Source organism: Cucumis sativus, chromosome 4 (assembly GCF_000004075.3).
Source record: "Cucumis sativus cultivar 9930 chromosome 4, Cucumber_9930_V3, whole genome shotgun sequence".
In the NCBI taxonomy this organism is placed as follows: Eukaryota; Viridiplantae; Streptophyta; class Magnoliopsida; order Cucurbitales; family Cucurbitaceae; genus Cucumis; species Cucumis sativus.
The window spans coordinates 7,919,016-7,941,831 of NC_026658.2; the positions used below are offsets into that span (position 1 = coordinate 7,919,016).

General features: G+C 34.7%; 2 protein-coding genes across 2 annotated transcripts; both read right to left on the reverse strand.

Annotated features, from left to right (window-relative positions):
- Positions 1–200: 200 nt before the first annotated feature.
- On the reverse strand, positions 201–1,919 carry LOC101207960. The gene is made up of 2 exons (XM_004137090.3): positions 1,745–1,919; positions 201–738 (listed from the first exon to the last, which is right to left on the reverse strand). The coding sequence occupies exons 1-2, from the start codon at positions 1,855–1,857 to the stop codon at positions 507–509; spliced, it is 345 nt and encodes a 114-aa protein (XP_004137138.1). The 5' UTR covers positions 1,858–1,919; the 3' UTR covers positions 201–506.
- Positions 1,920–9,241: 7,322 nt separating this feature from the next.
- LOC101207713 (probable UDP-arabinopyranose mutase 2) lies at positions 9,242–11,266 on the reverse strand. The gene is made up of 4 exons (XM_004137089.3): positions 10,777–11,266; positions 10,370–10,620; positions 10,115–10,283; positions 9,242–9,793 (listed from the first exon to the last, which is right to left on the reverse strand). The coding sequence occupies exons 1-4, from the start codon at positions 11,098–11,100 to the stop codon at positions 9,458–9,460; spliced, it is 1,080 nt and encodes a 359-aa protein (XP_004137137.1). The 5' UTR covers positions 11,101–11,266; the 3' UTR covers positions 9,242–9,457.
- Positions 11,267–22,816: the final 11,550 nt, after the last annotated feature.

Consider the following 22,816-nt stretch of genomic DNA (forward strand, 5'->3'; position numbering starts at 1 on the left):
GATTTATAACTAAGCTTTCTGTGTAAAGGTTTCTTCTCTTTTGTAGGTTGTTTTTAATGTATTTTTCACCCAACTTGATTTTGTGTCTTGTGTAATCTGTGTAGTTTACGAGATAACTTTTTAATGTGGTCTTGAAGATCTATCAATTAAACACTTAAATTTAGGATACAATTGGGTGAAATTGAAAGAAAATGGAAAAGGAAATAAGGTAAAATTCCCCATATCGTATTCTTAATTTATGCCAACCTTTACAGAGTATCGATGGGAAGAACATTGTTATTTAAATTCTTTTAGCTTGGCTTCTCTTTAGTAAATACAGGTCCTTTTCACAAACCCAAATATGGAAAAAGTTCAAAAATCTGTTTCAAGTAGAAATCTTCATCACCACATCTGCTTTTGTGGAAGAGAGGAGAAATTAATGAGTAATGCTTTAATAGAAGAACAATAATTGGTACATCTTCATTCCATCTGAGGAGCATTAGAATGAAATGATCAAGGAACAAAAATCAAGTTTGTGTGAGTTGAGAGCAGCAATCTGGACATCGGAAGCGACCCTTGGCGTTGCATCTCGTACACGGGATAGAAGGCACATTTGATTCGTCTTTGCCCAATGCTTCGTAAAAGTCAGCAAGAATGTTAATGCCAAACAGTCCACCTGATTTGGTTGATCCAACTCCTTTACATTTTGAACATGCTATCATCCTCAGGTCACCACACCTTTTGCACATGCCCAAGGATCTGTTCAGGCAGAGAAAATACTTAATTACATTCATCATAATCAACTACATCCATTGTTTTATTATAGTCATTGTAGTTTCAAGTGTCCAATGGAAATTTCCATGCACTTCCAATGAATCTTTAAAACAATCCCTATTAAGAAAAAGAAACATTAGGCTCTAATTACCTTTCCAACTTTGTAACCATATTCACACAATTTCTATTCTTGAATAGGTCAAAATTTAAGAGTTATTGAAGGTATATTGATCAAATTTGGACATATGAAAGTAAAAAGGTCAAAATGACATGGAACCAAAATCCTAGACTAAAATGGTAATCAAACCTTTTACGAAGTTTATGCTTAAACTGAATACAAAGGAGTGTTATCTTAACTACAACAAATGTGGGGTACGGCCACAAGGAAAGGAGGAAAGGAGTATATATGTCAACTATCGTTGAACTATAATTATGTTAATGAATAGCCCACCCTCTAATAATCGTTTAATGTGTTTTCAACATTCGATTGAAGTTTAAAATACAGTTTTTAAATTCTCATTCATATACATCAATGTACAATCACACGTCAGATTTGTTCTAGCCCCTCATGTATAATTTCTCCAAGGGAAGGGATGGATGAATCATGTAGAAGGTTGAGGTTGAATTAAAGGAGAAAACATCTAAAGGAAAAACAATGTATCCATTAGAAAATGCAATTTTCAGATATGAACAACAGCAGTCCCAATGAAATGTCACTGATAGATGCAAAAATGTAATGTTTAAGTACTGGATGCATCCAAAAAGCATAAATCATAAAGTGGAAACCAAATAAGGTTTCTTATTAAAAAAAAAAATGCGTAAACAATCCCTAAACCAGTGGCCAACAGACAGACTGAAGGAAACAAAAACATAAATGAATAGAAGTCATGGGTTATTTTCAAATTGGGTTACTCCATCAGATAATCATACAGAACCCGTCAAAATTTAGGTGAAATGAAGAAGCCAGAAAATGAAAAGAGTAGAGAAAAACCTGCGCTGAGAAGAAGAGATGAAAGCGTCGATTCTTGGGGCAGAAATGGTGGCGCAAACGAGCAAAGCGCCCACTGCGAAACCGGCAAGTTCGCTCCCTGTTATGCTCTCCATCGGATTTGATAATCTTCACTCATCATCCAAATCCATTAAAATTAAACTATCATTTTATATATATTCAAATTTATAAACTTTTTGATATTTTATCACAAAGGCCTATTGGCTCAGCTGTGGTATCGCAGGTTCGAAACCTACATGGGCCACTGCACTTTGTTTTTATAGTTTGACAAATATTGATAACATGTTGACCCACTTTTTTTTGCAAAAGTTAAAAAGAAAATTTCATTAATAAAATAAAAAAATTTACACTTTATTAGTGGTGAGGTTTATTATTTGTATTATATTTATTTTAGTGATATTTTATTGCATCTTTTTTTTGACATAACGTTAATGTCTGATCCATCTCTTATGTAAATATCAAACCCATAAATATGTATAAATATTTATGGATCTGTTTGGAATACATTCTTAAAAGTGTTTAATTTAAAAAATAAGTCATTTTAGAAATAAATTTAAGGTGTTTGACTACTACTAAACAATATATTTTAAAGTCTATTTTAGACAATTTTTTAATTAAAAAGTTTAAATAAAAATATGAGTATTTTAGAGTTGATCGAATATCTAACTGTGTTTATAGCAAAGAGTCGTTGTTAATTTATTATTTTTTAATTCAAAAATGCCCTAAGTAGTTTATGAAAGGGCTGACAAGAAGAATAGAAAATATGAAGTTTACTTTGCATAAATGACAAATTTGTTTTTAAATTGATAAAAAAGCATAATAGAAAAGATTTGGGTAAAAAAATTGCTGGAACAATGTCTTAAATGTCATTTACCTAAGTGAAAACTTAATCTTCAATATAATTATTCAAAAAATCACAAATACCCTATATAAATTAAATCAAACCCCAACTCAATTAACACTTATCAAAATTCTAATTGTGGACTTTACCACAAACCTCAATGGCTCAAGGCAAGGTAGAGGTAGGGACAGTGCACAAACCGAGCTAAAAGACAGTGTGAAAAGAAGAACTGGGTGTGGATTGCCTGGAAAAAGAGAACTCAGCGCACGCGGCTCAGATCTGGCTTGGATGCAAACAAAGTGGCTCAAATTTAGGCGTGTAAAATGGATGGGCTCGACCAAAGAACGAAACAGAGAAGCTACGACCAAAATGAACTAGGGACGACTTGATGGTCGATGGAAAGCTTGCAACGAAAAGGACGACGACAGCATGGAACAACAAAATACTACGTCATTCAACTTAGGTCAAGAACACAACGACTGGAGACGACGAGCTTTATTATACAGATTATCAAATTGTCATGAAGATTGTTATCACAATGAACAGAAAATTATACATAAATATAGATCTGAGTCCAACGAATTCACGTTGTCTCCTTAAGACAAATTTAATCACCCTAGTGCTTGAGTATTTAGAGTAATTGTCTTCCAGAATAGAACATATCAACTTTCTTTTAAATGTAGCACCCCGTATAGAAGATCTACGAATGAAACCATGTGAATCTACTAAACGTCAAGATTGTGGATATGCAGAAAATTTTGTTTATAGAAGACAAATGATTTTGATGTATTTTTTTCTCTCAACCAAAAGGACTTATTTATAGATTTTTTGTGGCCATTCGAAAAGTCATGTCCTTTAGTTAATAACACTTTTCATGAAATGATGCATTCACACATGATGCATCCATTCATGAAGAATCATAACCAATTATTACAACCCCCCCATAAATAGTAATTTGACAAAGGTAGAAAATAATCATTACGTATTTTCCAATGGAGAACCTACATGAGAATAAGTAATATAAACTTTGTACTTTCTCTAGTGAAAATCAATCGAGTTTACTTGGTTAATCAGTAGACATGATGCCTTGAACCGTCAATCGTTGTAGAGTAAACTAAAACAATAGATATCACACATCTTCTAATTATAACAAAGTTTGTTCTCATGGTTGTGTTCATTTTGACCTTAAACACCACTTGGTCTCATGAGTGTTTTAGAGAATTTTGCCTTAGAATTCTAATAGAAGCGACCCCTTCACACTCACATAGGTGATTCATGTACATACAGAACATCATATATGTTCTTTTTATTAATAAGTATCACTAACAGAAATCATTAAAAGCATAAAGGTTACTCTAAAACCATATTGGCACTACCTCATTATTCGTAGAATGGGTAAAATCTTTTTAATGCAGTGCTTGTTGTGTTATTTAGAGATCGGTTTTCCCATTGAACCTATATCTCGGGATCTCCAGTCAACTAGGTTGGGTTGCCTCTCTGGATAACTTCATATTATAGGCTTTAATCCCATTTTTTTTTAATGAATTTTCAACTAACTCCCTAGTTAGGTCTTTAGTAAGTGGATCCGCTATATTATCTTTTGACCTCACAAAGTCAATTGTGATAATTCCACTAGAGAGTAGCTGTATGATTGGTATATGTCGAGATTTACTATTATACATAATATTTTGTGCCCTTCCAATAGTTGTCTGACTATCACTATGTATACATATTGCAGGCACTGGTTTAGACCAATTGGGAATATCTTCCAAAAAAAATTTGAAGCCATTATGCTCCTTCTTCAGTCTTATCTAAAGCTATAAATTCATATTTCATTGTGGATCGTGCTATACATGTTTGTTTCTTCCAAAAAACAGCACCGCCTCCAAGGGTAAAAATGTAACCACTTGTAGATTTGGAGTCTTTAGTGCTTGATATCCAATTGACATCACTATAACCTTCAAGTACAACATGATATCGAGTATAGTATAATCCATAATTTTTAGTATGCTTTAAGTATCCCAAAATTCTCAATATAGCTTTCCAACGATCATGACTTGGATTACTTATGTAGCGACTTAACTTGCTTACAGAATACGCTATATCAGGACGTGTACAACTCATGATGTACATCAAACTACCAATGATGCGAGAATATTCTAATTGTGCTATACTATCTCCATTATTTGTACCTAAATGGAGACTAGCATCAATTGGGGTGTTTGCAATCACAATGTCATGTTTTGTGTATTTGTTTAATATTTTATCAACATAATGTGATTGAGACAGCACTAACCCTTGTGGGGTTCTAGAAATTTTAATACATAGAATAACATATGTGACACCCATGTCTTTCATCTCAAATTTATTGGCCAACATTTGTTTGGTTGCCTTAATAATGTTGATATTGCTACCTATAATTAACTTATCATCAACATATAAGCGCACAATGACATGGTCATTCTCATTGCTTTTGACATATACACATTTATCACATTCATTGATTTTAAACCCATTGGCCATCATTACACTGTCAAAATTTTCATGCCATTGTTTTGGTTTTTGTTTTAGTCCACAAAGAGACCTAATTAATTTGCAAACTTTCTTTTCTTGACTGGAAGAAACAAACCCTTCAGGTTGTTGCATGTAGATCTCTTCATCTAACTCATCGTTTAAAAATGTCATCTTGACATCCATCTAATGTATCTCAAATCCATGCAAAGCTGATATTGCTATGAGCATGCGAATTGAAGTAATTCAAGTAACAGGTGAGTATGTATCAAAATAGTCAAGTCCTTCTTGTTGCTTATAACCTTTGGCAACAAGTTTTTTCTTATATTTATCTATTGACCCATCGGTCTTCATTTTCCGTTTGAAAATCCATTTACAACCAAGTGGTTTACTTCCTAATGGAAGATCAACTAGTTCCCAAGTATGGTTATGTATAATGGACTCACTTTCACTATTCACGGCCTCTTTCCAATATGGAGCTTCAGGAGAGGACATGGGCTCTTTAAATGTTTAAGGTTTGTTTTCTAACAAATAAGTTAAACTAGGCCCAAATGATTTTGAGATCCTCATCCTTTTACTTAGTCTAAGTTCCTCATCCTTCGTTAACTCAACATTTGATCTATTATGAGATTCACTCGTTATAGCATCAAACGAACGTTTTTGTAACCTTGCTTCACAAGACATTTTATGAGAAAAAACATTCTCAAAGAATATTGCATTCATTGATTGTATTAACATGTATATCTGAAATATCTTATTTATGAACTATAAATCGATATGCACAATCGTTACTAGCATAACCAATGAATATGCAATCAACAATTTTTGATCTGATTTTAACTATTTTAAGTTTAGGCACGGCAACCTTTGCTAGGCACCCTCACACTTTTAAGAATTTGTATGAAGGTTTTCGTCCTTTCCACTTTTCATAAGGAATATTTTGTGACTTCTTATGAGGAATTCTATTTAATAAATAATTTGCTATCAACAAAGCTTCTCCCCACAAATTTTTGGGTAAACCTGAACTTATAAGCATTGCGTTCATCATTTTCTTAAGTGTTCGGTTTTTTCGTTCAGCAATTCCATTGGATTGAGGTGAGTAGGGAGTAGTAGTTTGGTGAATAATGTCATGTTCTGAACAAAATTGTTCAAAAGGGGGACAATATTTGCCACCTCGATCACTTCTTATTGCCTTAATTTTTGTGCAAAATTGATTTTCTACCTCATTTTTATAAAAGCTTAAACATTTCAATTGTCTCATCTTTGCTTTTCAGCAGAAAAACATAACAATATCTTGTGCTATCATCGATAAACGTAATAAAGTATTTTTTTCCACCTCTAGTTTGCATAAATTTCAAGTCACAAATATCACCGTGAATTAACTCTAAAGACTTGGTAATTCTTTTAGTTGAATGAAAAACTGCTTTAGTATTTTTTATTCGACACACACCTCACATCTATGATTTGTGTCCAAAGTGAATTTTGGAATTAAGTTCATACTAATTAGTTTTCGCAAAGAATTAAAATTAACATGTTCTAGTCTGCCATGCCAAACAAATGACTAAACAATATAAGCAAAACTAGATACTTTATTAATAATACTTGAAAAAAATGAAATACTGTTAAGCACCCTCTAGTTATACCACATGCAGTTGACTTTAGAATTAACTAAAGATACAAGTAAAAGAGTAAATGCACAACACTTTGTTAACCCAGTTCGGTAAATTTAACCTACGTTTGAGGAGCATCCTTGCTCAGATCAGGAAAATTATTAAAGATCATTCTGAATAACAAAAAATCCTTGTTACAACAATAGTCATAACTATAATTCGTTTAACTTCAGGCCCCCCCTGAATAGAATGTGTAACTAGTAATGATCATCATTAGGCTCCCCCTGAATCTATGAGGTCACCCCTCAAGTCGATGCTTCTAGTAAATATTCCTGATCTTTTCAACGAAATCTTGCACCATGGGATTTATATCTTGAATAACAAACAACAGATAACTAGGGCAGAGGTAATCACCTTTTTCTTTCTACTTCCTCCTTGCTTTTCTTTCAATTCAGTTGTTTTTTTTTTTTTTTATTATCTCTTCTCCGAAAAGTACATCACTAAATCATTCATTGATGCTCTAGTTTATATTTATCCTCTCTTTCATTTAGATTCTCATCCCTTATTCTTAGGATACAATATTAACTAATGAAGGATTAATTTATGATTCACCTTCATTCTCCTTTAGCTGTCCTAGTTGCATAGAAAATGGACAACAAGGCAGAACTACTAGAAGAAATGAACCAGTAGCCATCCGAAGGTCTACCAGAGCCTCCAAACCCCCACCATATCTCCAAAGCTACCATTGCAACCTACTACACAATAAAAATACCCTATCCCCCAACTTAAAATACCCTCTACAAAAAGTCCTTTCTTATGACCACCTTTCCCTATAATACAGAAACCTTGCCTTAAATATCTCATCATCCCATGAACCACAATTCTACCATCAAGCAGTGTCATATGCACATTGGCATGAAGCTATGAAAGCTGAACTCTTAGCTATGGAAACAAATAAGACATGGACTAATGTTCCTTTACCAAATGACTGTCATTCAATAGGATGCAAATGGGTCTCCAAAATCAAACATAGAGCTGATGGAACCATAGAAAGATACAAAGCCCAGTTGGTAGCAAAAGGATACAACCAACAAGAAGGCTTATACTACATTGAGACATTTTCTCCTGTAGCAAAACTAGTGACTATTAAAGTTTTGCTCAATCTTGTAGTTTCCATGAACTGGCCTCTCATCCAATTGGATGTAAATAATGCATTTCTACATGGAGATCTAACTGAAAATGTATACATGAACCTTCCTCTTGGCTACAAACATGACATGGTTGCTAGAAAGGGGGAGCAACTCGTTTGTAAACTACACAAATTCATGTATGGACTCAAACAAGCCTCTAGGCAATGGTTTGATAAATTTTCTCAAGCTTTAATATTACTCGGCTTCTCACAATCCAAGTCAGATTACTCTTTGTTCACAAGAGGAAGAGATTCCTCCTTCACTTCCCTATTAGTATATGTTGACGACATCATAATCACTGGAGCCTTTACAGAAATCATAGCCACACTAAAAGCATATTTGAACTCTGCTTTTAGACTAAAAGATCTTGGCACATTGAAGTATTTTATTGGTTTAGAGTTGGCTCATTCCACAAAAGAGATTGTCATGTCTCAAAGAAATTATGTCCTACAACTTTTAGAAGATACAGAACTTCTAGCATCTAAACTAACTTCCTTGCGAATGGATCCAAATGTAAAAATGAAAGCAAATGGCGGAAAAGAATTGGTTGATGTCTCTTCCTATCGAAGACTCATTGGTAGATTATTATATCTCACCGTTAGTCGGCCAGACATCATGTTTGCAGTACACAAACTTAGTCAATATGTCACGCATCCTTGTCAGTCACATATGGCTGCAGCAAATCATTTGCTCCAAGCCTTTAGTGATGTAGACTGGGCCTCATGTCTTGATACAAGAAAGTCTACTATTGGTTTCTGTATCTTCTTAGGAGATTCCTAATCTCCTGGAAATCTAAGAAGCAATCAACTGTATCACGCTCGTCTGTTGAAGCTGAATATCGAGCATTGGCTGCCACAGCAAGTGAACTTACATGGATTGTTAAGTTACTAAAAGATTTACATGTATTCACATTATCTCCCTCACCGATCTTCTCTAACAACACTGAAGCCACACATCTTGCTTCCAATCCTATCTTCCACGAACGCACAAAGCATATTGAAATGGATTACCACTTCGTTCGAGACCAAATAGTTAAGGGAGCAATAAATTTGATGCCTATTCGAACACAACACCAAGTTGCTAATATATTCACTAAAGCATTACCTATCTCTTCATTTACAACCCTGCTTTCCAAGATGGGGAACATTAATATCGTAAAGCCATCTTGAGGAGAAGTATTAAGGTTAGTTTTATTTTTAGTTAATTTGTTATATTTGTTAAATAGCAGTTGTAACCATTTGTAAAAGCCTATGAATAAAGCCCATGAGCTTGTGTATTCTTATTGGCTATTTATAACCCAAGTCATTCATTAATAAAACTTGAGCAGATTAAATTAATCTTGAAAGGCTTAATATTGAGAAAAAAATATCACTTAATATGTTCTGGCTATCACAACTCTGGTACAAACTAGAACCTGATCACCACGTCTTATTGTTTCTACAGCTTATAACAAACAGTAGATTGAAAAAAAAATACATCCAAAATCCAAAAAACTCATCAAGTTATTAGAGATCAAACACCTATCGTTGCACAAATTACACAATTACGCTTTTCCATTGGGCAACTTAGCAGGAGCTCCAGCTGGGTTAAGGTCATCCCAAGCTTCAATCCAAGTCACCATGGCGTCTGCCAGCTTGTCAAAGTAAGGGTCTACTTTGCTAAGCTTGTCCTTCACTTGCTTTGCTAGCTCAATGTAGCACTTTTGAACAGAGGTGCAATCTTTTGGAAGAACAACTTGTTGGAAGAATGGGATGATGTCTTCCTGCCAAAAAATCCCTTTGTACTCCTTCCTCAGGTTCACAAATGGGTTACTTGCCTTGCTATGGTAGATGTAGGGCAGTCCTGTCTTCACTCCCAACCCCAGATGGTCACATATAACCTACATGTATGTTTACGTAATCAATTTATCATTCACGTATATGTCGTATAATGAATTCAAAACTAAATCTATGATCAGAAGAAGGACTTGTGTAAGCAAGATCTACATGTTTGTGATCCATCTATCATTTGGATGAACAATACTTGTTCTAATAGCATAGCATGCTCCTCAGAGTTTTTACAGATCGAAAAAAAAATTGGAATTAAAAATATGATTCAGGAGGATCATCATACAAAACGTAGGTCTACTTGCATATGATCAATCTATCATTCATAACTGGTTTGTTTTTCTTAGTTTATTAAAAGAAGTAGAAGGGCACACCTTGATGCACCAGCCTGCCCACATATCGTCGTATCGACCGATTGGCTGGCCATCACCCATGAGTCCAAAATACATTGCAGCACCGATGAGATCTCGGTCAAATGCCAAATTCATACCACACATGGGAAACAAAGTGCCTTTTGGGATAGTCAGAACAGCATCCACAAACCTTTTCCAGACAATGAAGCTCATTAGACAAAAAGATTGACCAAAACATCCATCCAATTAAAGTAGGCTTTCGAAATTGCTCCATACCTTGTGTTTCTTTCTAGAGGCTTAACAAGCTGAGTTGGTGCATCGTAATCAGGAATATTAAGCCAGAGGCCGTGAGAAACAGCGGTGGGAACACCCTCGCGCAGACTGAAGGGATATCCACGCACAAAGTCGGCGCCATCACGGTAAGGATCGTAAAGGGTGTTGAAGAAGAAGGGGGTTGAAGGGCAGAGTAGGTTCTTGATGTGCTGCCCCAGTGCGTTGATGGGTTTTCCAGATGGATCACTTGCAACCTACAAGCACCAAAATTTGAAACAAATGAACTCCAAAAGCAACAAAAACATTGAAGTATTAATGAACATTCAAAAGCAAACAGGTCATAAAAAGAAAGCAGATGGGAAACAGACATTGAAAATTGAAAAGGAAGAGAAAAGAGGGAAAGAACTCACAAAACAATCATCATCAATGGTGAAGATATACTTCTTTTTAGAGACCATATAGCCAAAGCATCGACAAGCAGAGTCCTTAAAGGAAATGCAATTAGCTCTAGGACCCAGAATGCGATTGATGTCATTGCGATTATAGAGCTCATAATCGAAACCTTCAGGGACTTTGATAGTCTTGGAAGGGTCTCCATCTTGGACAATGATGAGATGGTAGGGCTGAAAGAAGGGCCTCCACATCTCGAGGAAGTCAAGATTTCTGATGGTGGGGATGACAATGTCGAGCTCATCTTTGAGCATGGAAGTTGCGGATGAGGCAGATTCAGCCATTGGGAAGGGGATTATATTGAAATGGAGAAATTAGGAGATGAGATGGGGATGTGAAGGGAAAGGGAATTGAGTATGGAATTATATAAATGGGAGTGAAGAAGGAGAGATTGTGAGAGGGCGTAGAGTTAGGCAGAAGCGAGTGGCTTAAAGAAGCCATTAAAGTAGAGAAACAGAGAGAGGTGTCTGAATTTCAAAGCTAACCAATAATTGAGAATTAAGAATTGTGAAATGAGAATTGTTCAGTGGTCAAACTCCCCGAATTCACCGGATCAATTTATGAGCTTCTAAATAATTATTTATTATAACATTCAAAACTACCTTTATTATTATTATTATTCTATAACATTTTCCATAGTATTTTAATTGAATTGCTATTAGTCTATTGGCCCATTACAATTTTCACTCTCAACTCTATACAACCTCATTTGTTTTTATTACACAAAACAAGTTTAATTAGTTTATAAGTTTTCTTTGTTTATTTCGCATTTTTACACGACTCATTTCTTCCCATTTTTAAATTTTGTGTCTATGAGTGTTTCTATCGTTTACCCAACAAATCTGTAAAACATGCTAAGTTAAAGTAAATAAAGTTTTATATTAAATCAATAGCACAAAGTTTCATTTCAAAACTAATTAATAATAAAATAATTAGTTCATCTAACTGTTAGTGTTTGTAGTTTTTCCAACATGATCATTACAATATTTAGAGGAAAACTTATTCGTCACTAGAATGAATTCTATCTTCTATTTTTAAATTTTAATACAATTTTTCAATTTTTGTCAAAGTTAAGGAATAAATAATATTACATTGATTATAGTATATATTAGCAACTATAAAAAGACATGTAAAGATTATATTTTTGTAAAAGGATAATTTACGTAAATAAAAGAACAATGAAACTATTAACTTCAATTTTTAAATTTTCCAAAAATACCCTCGAACATATTCAAACTTCGAATGGTGATTAAGACATCTTCTTCTTTGTTGTTCTTTTGGCGAGTCGTGTGTTTCTCCATTGATAATCGTTGGTATTTTGATCATCGATGACAATTATTTCATCAGATGATAACTTGCTTTTCATCTTAGGCATTCTCTTCTTCTTGGTATTCTTCTTCTTTCTTCTTTTCTTTACTCTTCTTCTTTCTATTGTATTTATAGTCATTGTAGGTTTTCATTCATTAATATTCATTTTCTTCTTTATTCAAACAACCGTTGGAATTAGTGATTTTGGTGGATTATTTTCTTTCTTCTTTCTTCTACACGTATTGACAATTGTTTTAGGTTTTAATTACTTAATCATTTTCTTAGGATCTTTCTTCATCTTTAATATCATATTCTAGAGCTCAAATTCAAGTGTTAGGTATTGGATTTTGACAGATTAATTTGAATTTAATGCATGTGATAGATTTATATCCTTTTCTATAATTGATAGATAGTGATAGAGAAAGTGTGAGTATAAATATACTCAGTAAGGGACCCACTACTGGTCTCACTAGATGCTAGGTGAATCACTTTCTATTAGGAGGTATCATAGTTCATATTAGTCTTGTGATCTCGTAGGAACACACATCAGTCATAAAGTGAACCTAAATGTACACTTAGTTATCAATCTAAAGGTGGTGACCTCGATGGACACCATACATGCAAGGTTCACTAGCCTAATAGCTAAAGGGTCCAAATAAGCATATTGTAGTTAAACTTAGTCCAATAATAAGCATAAACATAACATTGTAAACACCATCCAACAAACTCTTTTGAGTTATGGTTTAAAAGTTATGAACATTTAAAGTTGATAGTAGTTTTCTAAAAAAAATCAGTGTTTTGGATTGTTGTTGAGTTTGGCAAAGCATCAGAGTGGAAGATTTTGTTGATCCCGCAAGGTAAGCGAAAAAGGTTATTTTGAGCATTGGTGTGTCACGCGAGATAGCCAAATGCATAGCTAAGCGACAAGAGGGCGCACACCAGGCTATGCGATAGGTCATGCCAACTAAAGGTGTGCATGTGTGCGCCGACGAGAGTCCATGCGATGTTAGATGCGCGACACCCTAGCACGCGACAAGTCTAGGCGCGCATGACAAGCATGCGGCCAAACCTCCTGATGGTCTCTACACACGCGTGCATACCTGCTGCCCAAGCCTTGAGGTTAGTAGTGTCATGACACCCAATTTTGATAATTTTGAAGTTTTTGGAATTTTTAGAGTTAAGTTTGGATATATTTTACTTTAGTGGATTGATTTAAGTTAAAATTCTCTAATTTCAGGACAAGAAAGTATTGAGCAAATCTATAGGTTGGGAGGCTAATCGAGTATTGTGAGTGATCATTAAACGTTTTAAAAATAATTTCTAAGTTATTGAAGTTCATTGTTTTACAAATATGCTTTCCAAAATGTTTTCTAACTTTTCAGGTAGAGATCGTGGATAATCGATACGTAACTGCATTCGTCGATCTGCTAGTGACATAGTTTTGAGTTAGTCTTTTGGGTTGTATATAAGCTTGGATTATGGTTGTGGGTTGTTTTAGTCTGTTAGTTTTAACTTGAATGTTGGTTATTTGTATATGTGTATATGTCAGGCTCGTGATGTTTTATATTATGTAAAGTGTGCGTTACACTACAGTTCTATTGTGTTGTTTATAGTTGAATGTATGTTATGTTTTCACTATGCTATTGGTTTTAGTTAAGGGTAAGTTTTTAGGGTCAGTAGGTACCATTGAGTTAGGGGTGGTATCTATTGACCAATTACATTGTCTCTTGGGCTAAGAGTAGGTGGTTTGGGATGGGGTGTGTGACAATATCCACCATTGACAAACCGTCATACCATAATTCCATTATGATTATCTATATAGTGATGTCTATCTCTACCTATGTAAAAACTAAGAGGAAAAAAAACATCAAAGTTACGACCAAAACAAACAACCATATAACATACATAATTTCCACATGTATATTACAATATAACATACAAAACTCTAGAGAATATAAAACAAAATGAAAATTTCAAGAAATCACAAAATTTTAGATTGAATAACTATGATTAGTAAAGAAAAACTAGGTTTAAGGACTATGACGATCGATAGATTGAAGAAGAAGATAGAGTAGCTGAAACTGAAAAGTTGGACGTTGGAGAGAAATTGTGGGGCTAAATAGACTAATGAGAACGTGTAATCATAGGTCATTTACGTTTTTTGCATTTTCTTGGTGGACTTCTTGGGTATTTCACCTGTCTTGTTGGACTTCTATTAACTAGCTCCAAATTTTGCTAGACTGAAATATTTTTCTTCTATACTTAAAAATTTTCATTTCTAAGAACTACTTTCTAATTTGAGAATTTTAAGTATCATTCTTTCAATTGTTTGTAAAATTTAGATTAAATGACTAAAAAGGAAATAAATTTAAGCTATGGAACACTGGTGCCCTTCCAAAAGTTAGAGTGCTCCCATCATTTTAACAAAAATAGATATATCTATGGGTTCAAATATTTATTGTTAACATATTTTTTTGCTTTGAACAATAATGTCTTATACTTTTGTTTTCAACAACTACAAATTCTAATTTTAAAAGTAATGAAAATTAAAATTTAATTTTCTTCCAAATTTAGAAACGAAAATGTTATTTTGAAAAAAAATATATATTTTTTAAAATAAAATATGATGAGTTATTTAACAAAAGTTGAACGACCTAAACAACTCAAATATAGATTTTGACCCAATTGGATCATTTTCTTTCAAAACTAAATAAATAAAAGAAATCACAAACTTTACCATTTGTTATTAGTAGCTGTTTAACTTTGTTTATGCATTTTTCCAAAATGAAGTTGGTCTTTTTTTTAGATTTAGTTTCTTTGTTTTGTGTTTTTCAATATGGGCATCGATCTTTATTGACTTATTTGGTCATTATGGAAAGATGATAGTTTTTCGATTCATAAATTATTTGTTGTAAAGTTGACTAAGTTTCCTCGAGTTCAAGGACATACCAAACAAATTTCACCTTCTTAATAAGCAAATAAATGAGCCTTTTAAAATAAGCTAAGGTTCATACAACCAAGATTTTTAACAAAAGATCCGTAAAGGACGTAAAAGATAAATAAAAACACTAACTACATAAGCATAAACATAAAATTATCACTCCCTCCACTCACTCTCTCTTCCAAAGTCATTGTTAAACATAAACTTAAAATAAATAAGATGATTATTAAACTTAAATATAGACTTACCCCTCTCCCAACACATAAACACACTTAAATCTAAAACTCAGCAAACAAAACACCTATGCTTATTATAACAACAGTACAACACAAAGTATATATGACAAACAAAACACCTATGCTACAAATAAAACTTTACAAACAAACAAAGTCACGTCATTTATAACAACATAAAGCAAAGTATCAAGTTCCTTAGTACATATCAACATGATTCCTAAAACATATGTCTAAGTGGATCACACAAAATAGCTTTTTAATGACTACCATAACTGCAGGATAGTCAACACAACAACACGTTATGTAATCAAACCCACATGAAAAAACATATAAAGTTGCATGTTTTGCAAATTTTACCTTTAAGTAAAGTAAAGTAAACATGCATTCCAACGAATTTAGCCCACTCCGATCACGATGAGGCCAAGATTAATAATGCTCCAACATTCCTAAGGGATGTCGCACAACTATGGTGGCGTCGACGATACGCCGACCAAAACGGGAATGTCGTTCAAACTTGGGAACAATTCAAGGCCGAGTTAAGGAAGCATTTTGTTCCCCATAATGCTGAGATGGAGTCAAGAGCCAAACTTCGAAGGCTGCACCACACAGGTAACATTCTTGACTATGTGAAAGAATTTACCACTCTCATGCTTGAAATCAGTGATCTGCCCGTAAAGGAAGCCCTATTCCAATTTAGAGACGGACTGAAGGATTGGGCTAAAGTTGAGCTAGACTGTCACAATGTCCAAACATTGGACGACGCTATAGCTGCAGTCGAGATGCTTGTTGATTTTACTGCTCAATCAAAAGAGAGAAAGCCTAGTCCAAATAAACGTGAAGGCAATCGCCATAAGCATAAAGACTATGAGCAAAAAGAAAAGAAAAAGAAGACATTCCACAAACATGGCAAGTATAACAATACTCAATGAGGTGAGTCGTTGAAACCCTCTTCTCCATGTTTTGTTTGTAATGGCCCCCATTGGACAAGAGACTGTCCAAATAGAAAAGCAATGAATGCACTCATTGCTAAATTGCTTGAGTCGAAACAAGGAGAAGATATGCCACAAATTGGATCCTTGCAACATATCGGAGCTCTAAAGCAGGCCAAGCAAACAACCAAAAGAGGCCTACTCCATGGAAATGTAAATATAAATGGGAGAGAGGCTATTGCCATGTTTGACATAGGCGCGAGCCACAACTTCATGAATGTGCATGAGGCCAAGAGACTAGGCCTCAAGTTCGCGAACGAGAAAGGGACTGTAAAAGCGGTAAACTCGGAAGCAAAGGCCATTAAAGGCGTAGCAAGAGGTGTGATGGTCAAAATTGGCGATTGGCAAGGTAAACTTGACTTCACCGTGCTACCCATGGATGATTTTGATATTGTGCTTGGCCTAGGGTTCTTTGACAGGGTAATTGCTATCGTTGATTCTTCTTGGTGTACCCTTACAATAGTGGATGGTAAAATAACAATCATCCCACTAAAGAAGGGAAAGTCGGTGATCAGACAGTCAACCATGTAGAACAAGAAAGAAGTCACTAACACTCAATGCCAGGTAGTTACCCCAAAAGGAATATCGTCGAAGGAGAAAGGTTCTAAACCTATAGTCCCAAAAGCACACAAAGTACTGGAGGAAAAGAAGGACGCTATTATGATGACTGTGTTGCCAAGAAAAGAAGACCAAGAGATCGAAGCGAAACCATGCAACGCCAATGCAGTCGATGACGTCGCAAGCCAGAAAACCGAACTGGCTGCTATAACTACAAGTATGCCCAAAAGTGACTTCCTCGACAAAATCAAGGAATGGTGCGAAGAATGTGACATATCAAGGGCATGCTTGGCAAAGGCCGCCACTAAGATGAAGAAGTGGGCGGACAGGAAAAGGAGGCTCAAAGAGTACCAAGTAGGGGAAAAAGTAATGGTAAAGCTGCTACCTAACCAGTTCAAATCCCTACGCAAGGTACATAAGGGCTTAATTCGAAGGTATGAAGGGCCCTTCTCTATCATCAAGAGAGTGGGAAAAGCAGCTTACAGATTGGAACTTCTTCCCAGATTGAAGATCCATAATGTCTTCCATGTGAGTATGTTGAAGCTCTTTTATGAAGACAAAGAGGATCCGAGCATAAGTGAATCCTCTCGTGCACCTACCTGCATGATCTCAGAATTCAACAGAAAAATCAAGGAGATCTTAGTAGAGAGGAAGATACGAAGGAGAGAAGTTCCCAGTTATAACGAATATCTCATTGCTTGGGAAGGACTACGAGAGAACGAAGCAAGTTGGGAAAAGGAAGACACCCTGTGGCAATTTCAAGATGAAATCAGAAGATTTTAAAGCGCAATGAGGACGTTGCGAAATCGAGTAGGGGAGGGTGTCACGCCCCAAAAATGACCCAACAAATTTTTCGCCAATTAAGGCTCCTTAGCATTGACCAAGGGGAGCCAAACAAGTCCCAAGCAGTCCAAAGACCCAAGGAAGAGGAATAAGTTCATGCCAAGCCTACGACACGCCAATGTGCACGAGACAGGCACGCGCGTGCAAGAGCGGCAGGCATGCACGGCAGATGGGCACGCGCGGCACGGACACACACGGAGAAGGATCCGAGAACCTCTCGAAGGTTTCAGAATTTTTGTGACCGGCTGAGAAGGCTCGCGAACATGTGCAGGCACGCACGTGCGCCCAGAGGGCTCCAGAAACTTCCAGACAGTGTCATGAGCACTCGAGATTTTTCCATATTATTTTTGGCGACCTTGTAAGGCGGTTTAGGGGATGTCGGTTGTACACTTCTATAAATACCCTCAAAGGGGTCCATTTGTATCAATCCTTGGGAAACCATCAACAAAGCTCTCTTAAGCATTTCATCAAACACCTTGTTCAACTCTTGCCTACGTCTTACCAACGAATTTCCTTCTTCTTTAGATTGTTCCAACAAGTCCAATTGCATCTTAGGCTTATATTGGTGCAACCCCAACACCTTTGTGCCGCACGTTGGTTGAGTGAACAAAATTACCACGTGACATTAGACATGCTAAACTCAACCCTTGTTTTGGACAAGAATCTAGGAAGTTTGTTCTTTTTTCATTTGGCTTGAATATTAAACATTTTTAAACTTATAAGTTATACTTTGTTTTTTACAAAAGATAAAATTAATTTAAGAAGTTCACCGGTCAACCTTCAGACATCAGCTACGATGAACACAATTGACCAACCTCAAGTTATCACTTTCGCTGACTCCACCAAAAAACTTTCAACCACAACTCCAACAGCTCCGATGAATAGTGGTTGAGCTTAGTTGGAGAAAATTGGTTTAAGATTGGTGTTGCAAGAAAAATTGGAGAGAAATTTTACTAAGGTTTGGTGGTTGTTAAGTGTTATGATTGATGTGTCACTGTTTTAATATCATGGTTAAAGTGTCATGTGATACCTGTTTCTAATTTGAGTATAAGAAGAAAAATCTGGCTAAGTGTTTTGAAAATGGTGTTCTGGATAAGATGAGGCATTTTGAAATAAGACTTCGCGATAAGAAGTTGGCATTTGAAACAACCCGCAAAAAGGATTAAGTGATAAAATCTTATATGGTTAAGTATAAGTTTTGCGATTAAGAAGTTAGTTCGTAAGGAAGTTTTGCGAAAAGAAAGATTTGCGGTAGGACCTTGATAACGTGTGAAAATGCCGTTATTATAGTTCTTTTTGTTAGAATAATGAGACTAAAACGCCTAAGGGATGCTCAAAACGCGTAACTTATGTTGTAAATGCAGAAATATTTAGAAATATGGTTTGCATAAATGTCATTCCTATTTTACGTGTTTAACATGTTTAAATACATGACAAGTGGGTACAAGTAAAAGGAGCAATTCACATGCGACATCTCGTGCAAGGGCGATGTGATGGATCGTGCTTGACGATTAACAACCCAAAGCGATGAACCTATAACATTATGCAAGGAAAGCTCACAAAACGACAAGGATGGTAGTTGGAATGATATGACTTCTCAAGAGCAGATGACAACACTAACACACTCAAAGGAGCAGAGTTTTTCCATAGAAAAAACAGTATATACAAGCACTTCATCCCCACCAAGAGAAAAGGGGGTGGGAGAGAGGTCCAAATAGGCCTAGAGCCTGAATAGGCCAGAGAGAAAGAGAGACTCAAGTGACCTGAGAAAAACACGAAAAGAGAAAGAGTTCGAATAAAACACTTGGAGAATAAACAACCATGACAAAACGAAAGATTAATTGTTGTTTATCTCTTAACTTGTAATAATATGTTTCATTCTTCTGTCTTTCCATTTTTTATTTTATTGTAGTGTATATATTATGTATTTTGTAAAAGGGTCGAAAGCCCAAGAGTAAAAAAAGAAATGAAAATTTTAAATTCACGTAATTATACCAAATTCATAACTTAAAAGTAAGCTATGCTTTTTTTAAATAAAAAGATTAAAATTAACAAAAACTCATAAGTATAGAAATTATAAATAAAAGAAAATAGATTAAATAGTATTTAAACTTGAATTCCCCAAACAAGGAAAGAGTTAAATAACCCTTTCCCTTATTCCTTTTCTCTCCTAGACACCCCTTCAGATTTTAGATGATACATATTTTTGTATTTTGTTTCTGTAATACCCTAATTTTTATCATTAATTTGAAAAATTACATTATTATTGAACTCTATCCAAAATTCTTTTGCTCCTTAATTTTATTTGGGAAATTTAAAAAAAATGAGATTATTTGCATGAATATAGAGAGTTTTGAGATGAGTTTTTCAAAAAGAAGACTTTTAGGACAAATAAGTTGTGAAAAGTCTATATTACTCTTTAATTAAAAAACCCTAAAAATTAACTTTGTGTCATTTTCTCCTTTTCCTTCTCCCTCACGTTCTCTTTTTGTGTGGCTTTCTCCTTCTCTTTTACTTTCTCTTCTACTAAGGCAAAGTGCAGTCCGACTTCAACTCTTCTCCTTTCTCAGTCATCATCGCGTCTCCTTCACCGTCACCGACTGTTCAAGCCTCCATGGTGTTCAGTTCATATGTGGCGTGCAAGATTCGCTGCAGGAGATGCGTCGAGAAATGCGGATTGGCGCCCTATTTTCCTCCCTTTGAGCCTCTCAAGTTCAACATTGCTCACAGTTTCTTTGGCGCTAGCAACATCATCAAATTGCTTCTGATATGTCCTTAATCCCTAATTTTTCGTTTCTCTCTTTCAAATTTTGAGTGTTATCTTCTTGTTTCTAGGTTTAGAAATTATGAATTTCATTCTGGAAATTGAAAATTGACCTTAAAAACTTGAGGAAAAACCATTTAATTAGTTTGGAAATTTTGATTGAGTAATTGAAGACATCTCTTGTTAGAATGAAGTTAGTACTGAAATTGATTCAACGAAATCCTTATAATATATGAACAATTCACAATCCTATTACGTTTGATTAATTTTGTTGGATGAAAATTTGAAGCTATTATATTCAAGCATCATTGGAAATTAGTAGAATAAAATGAAAACACCCCTACTGTTTTTAGAGCTGGAATGTAGCACTTTTTAAGAGGTTGAGAGTGAAATGGCTACTTAGGAACCTTTTAGGTGGTTGAGATTTAAAAAGTGTCACTTAAGCAATTTTTGGATGCTTTTGGTAGTCATAGTGACATGTTGTTCCAAAATGTGGTAAGGTAGCTAGTTCAAAATTTTTAAAGCATGCATTGAGTTGGATCCAAGTTTATTTGTTTTACTCTACAAATTTTTGTTTTGTAGTATGCTCAAATAATGTACTAAGCTTTTCACTTCTTAGTCTCCATTGAAGCTTCGTCAGCGAGCAGTAACTTAACATGATCCCAAGAAAATGGGGTGATTGGTGGCTACAAAAGAGTCGTGGTGGGTCATTACAATGATCACAATACCAATATACCAATATACAATCTGTTAGATTTGATATACACTATTAGGATGTTTTGTTTATATATGATGAAATTGCATTAACTTCATTTTGTACATATGTTCATTTGTGTACTAAGTTTTAGTTTGTTGAATATTTATATGTTAGTTGTATAAAATAACTTGGAAACTATTAATTATATCTAGTTGTGATAATGCAAATTTCAATTTAAAAGTTTTTTTTGGAGTTAATTATAGGTTGCGTATGAGGGTTTCCAATGACCTAGATTTTGATGTTTTTATTTTAGCCTACAACTTTTTTTTGGCGTTTTTTAGGAATTTATGTATTACTTTTTTTTTTTTATCTTCCAACAAAATATGAGGGCTTATTAAACTTACTACACATGTATAGAATCACCCTGAATGACTTAGAAGGGTAGCAATTTGATTGTACTCATAGTGAAAGTTTGAAACGTGCGAGATAGGTGCAAGATGTTGCGAGATAAAACATTAGGACCTAATAAACTTACTAAACATACATAGAATCACTCTAAATGGTTTATGAAGGATAGCAATTTCATTTTGAAACTCTTAGTGAAATTTTGAAATGTGCGATATAGGTGCGAGATTCAACGACTGAAAGTTTGAAATGTGCAAGATAGGTTCACACATTACAATCTTTCACTCTAAGTTTCTAAAACACTTTTTCTAGATGGTAAGTCAGTGTTTATTTCGCTTTCGCTAGATAGTTCCAGTCCAAAATTGATAATAAATTTTTTTTTTCTTTTCTGTAGAACAAAAGTCTATAAATTAGGGGTGACATTGCATCATAAAACAGTTTCATGAAAATCTAGTTAATAATAATGACGATGATGAAATTATGGTATAATGTAAAATCCGTACCAAGAACATCAATACATTATAACATTAATAACAAGGTTCGTTCTACACAACATTGGCCAATTGAGATCCTTCAATATCCACCTATCTATCTATTCAACACTTGGCGATAGAAACCATAATGGAACCTCTAAATCCGTAAATCATTATGGTGTCAAAAAAAAAAAAAGATAGAAAACAAAAAAACTTGGGAAAAATGTAGGACTAGTAAATATATTCATTCATATAGAAAGATGATCACAACTTTTTGGTAGAACTTGAACCATTTAATTTGGGAGATGGTGTTGAAGACTCCTTGAATGCAGATGAGCATAGGTCACTAACACTACAATTTCCACATTTGGGTCTAAGGGGAATGCAAATATTCTGACCAAATCCAACTTGTTCACATGCCAACAATGATTGAAGAAAATTGAAGAAAATTGAAGAAATAATCAATAAATGGAGATGTAATAAGAAATTACAAGGGAGAATCCACACAATCGAACAAACTTCAGATCATAGGAAGCAAAAGAGCACAAATCACCAACTCATTAATTGTTTAAAAAAGGTAGAGCTGAAGCCCAAAAATGAAAGAACATAACAAAAAAAAAAAAAAAACAACAATTGAACTTTGTCAATTTGAAGTATATTTGAACTTTGTTAATGTAAACCCTATTGCACTCCTAGTTCTATGATCGATGAGTTCCTCCTCAATTTGACTTGTGGGGAGAAGGGTCACATTTTATGGTTTGATGAGATGTTTGTGTGATCTTGTGG

Bases quoted from the DNA above. Each gene is read 5' to 3' on its own strand.
- LOC101207960 (XM_004137090.3), bottom strand. From the start codon at position 1,857: ATGGAGAGCATAACAGGGAGCGAACTTGCCGGTTTCGCAGTGGGCGCT. The intron at 739-1,744 runs GTTTTTCTCTAC...CTGCCTGAACAG, and splicing joins ATCTCTTCTTCTCAGCGCAG to ATCCTTGGGCATGTGCAAAA.
- LOC101207713 (XM_004137089.3), bottom strand. From the start codon at position 11,100: ATGGCTGAATCTGCCTCATCCGCAACTTCCATGCTCAAAGATGAGCTC. The intron at 10,621-10,776 runs GTGAGTTCTTTC...TGGTGCTTGTAG, and splicing joins CCATTGATGATGATTGTTTT to GTTGCAAGTGATCCATCTGG. The intron at 9,794-10,114 runs GTGTGCCCTTCT...ACATACATGTAG, and splicing joins GGGCAGGCTGGTGCATCAAG to GTTATATGTGACCATCTGGG.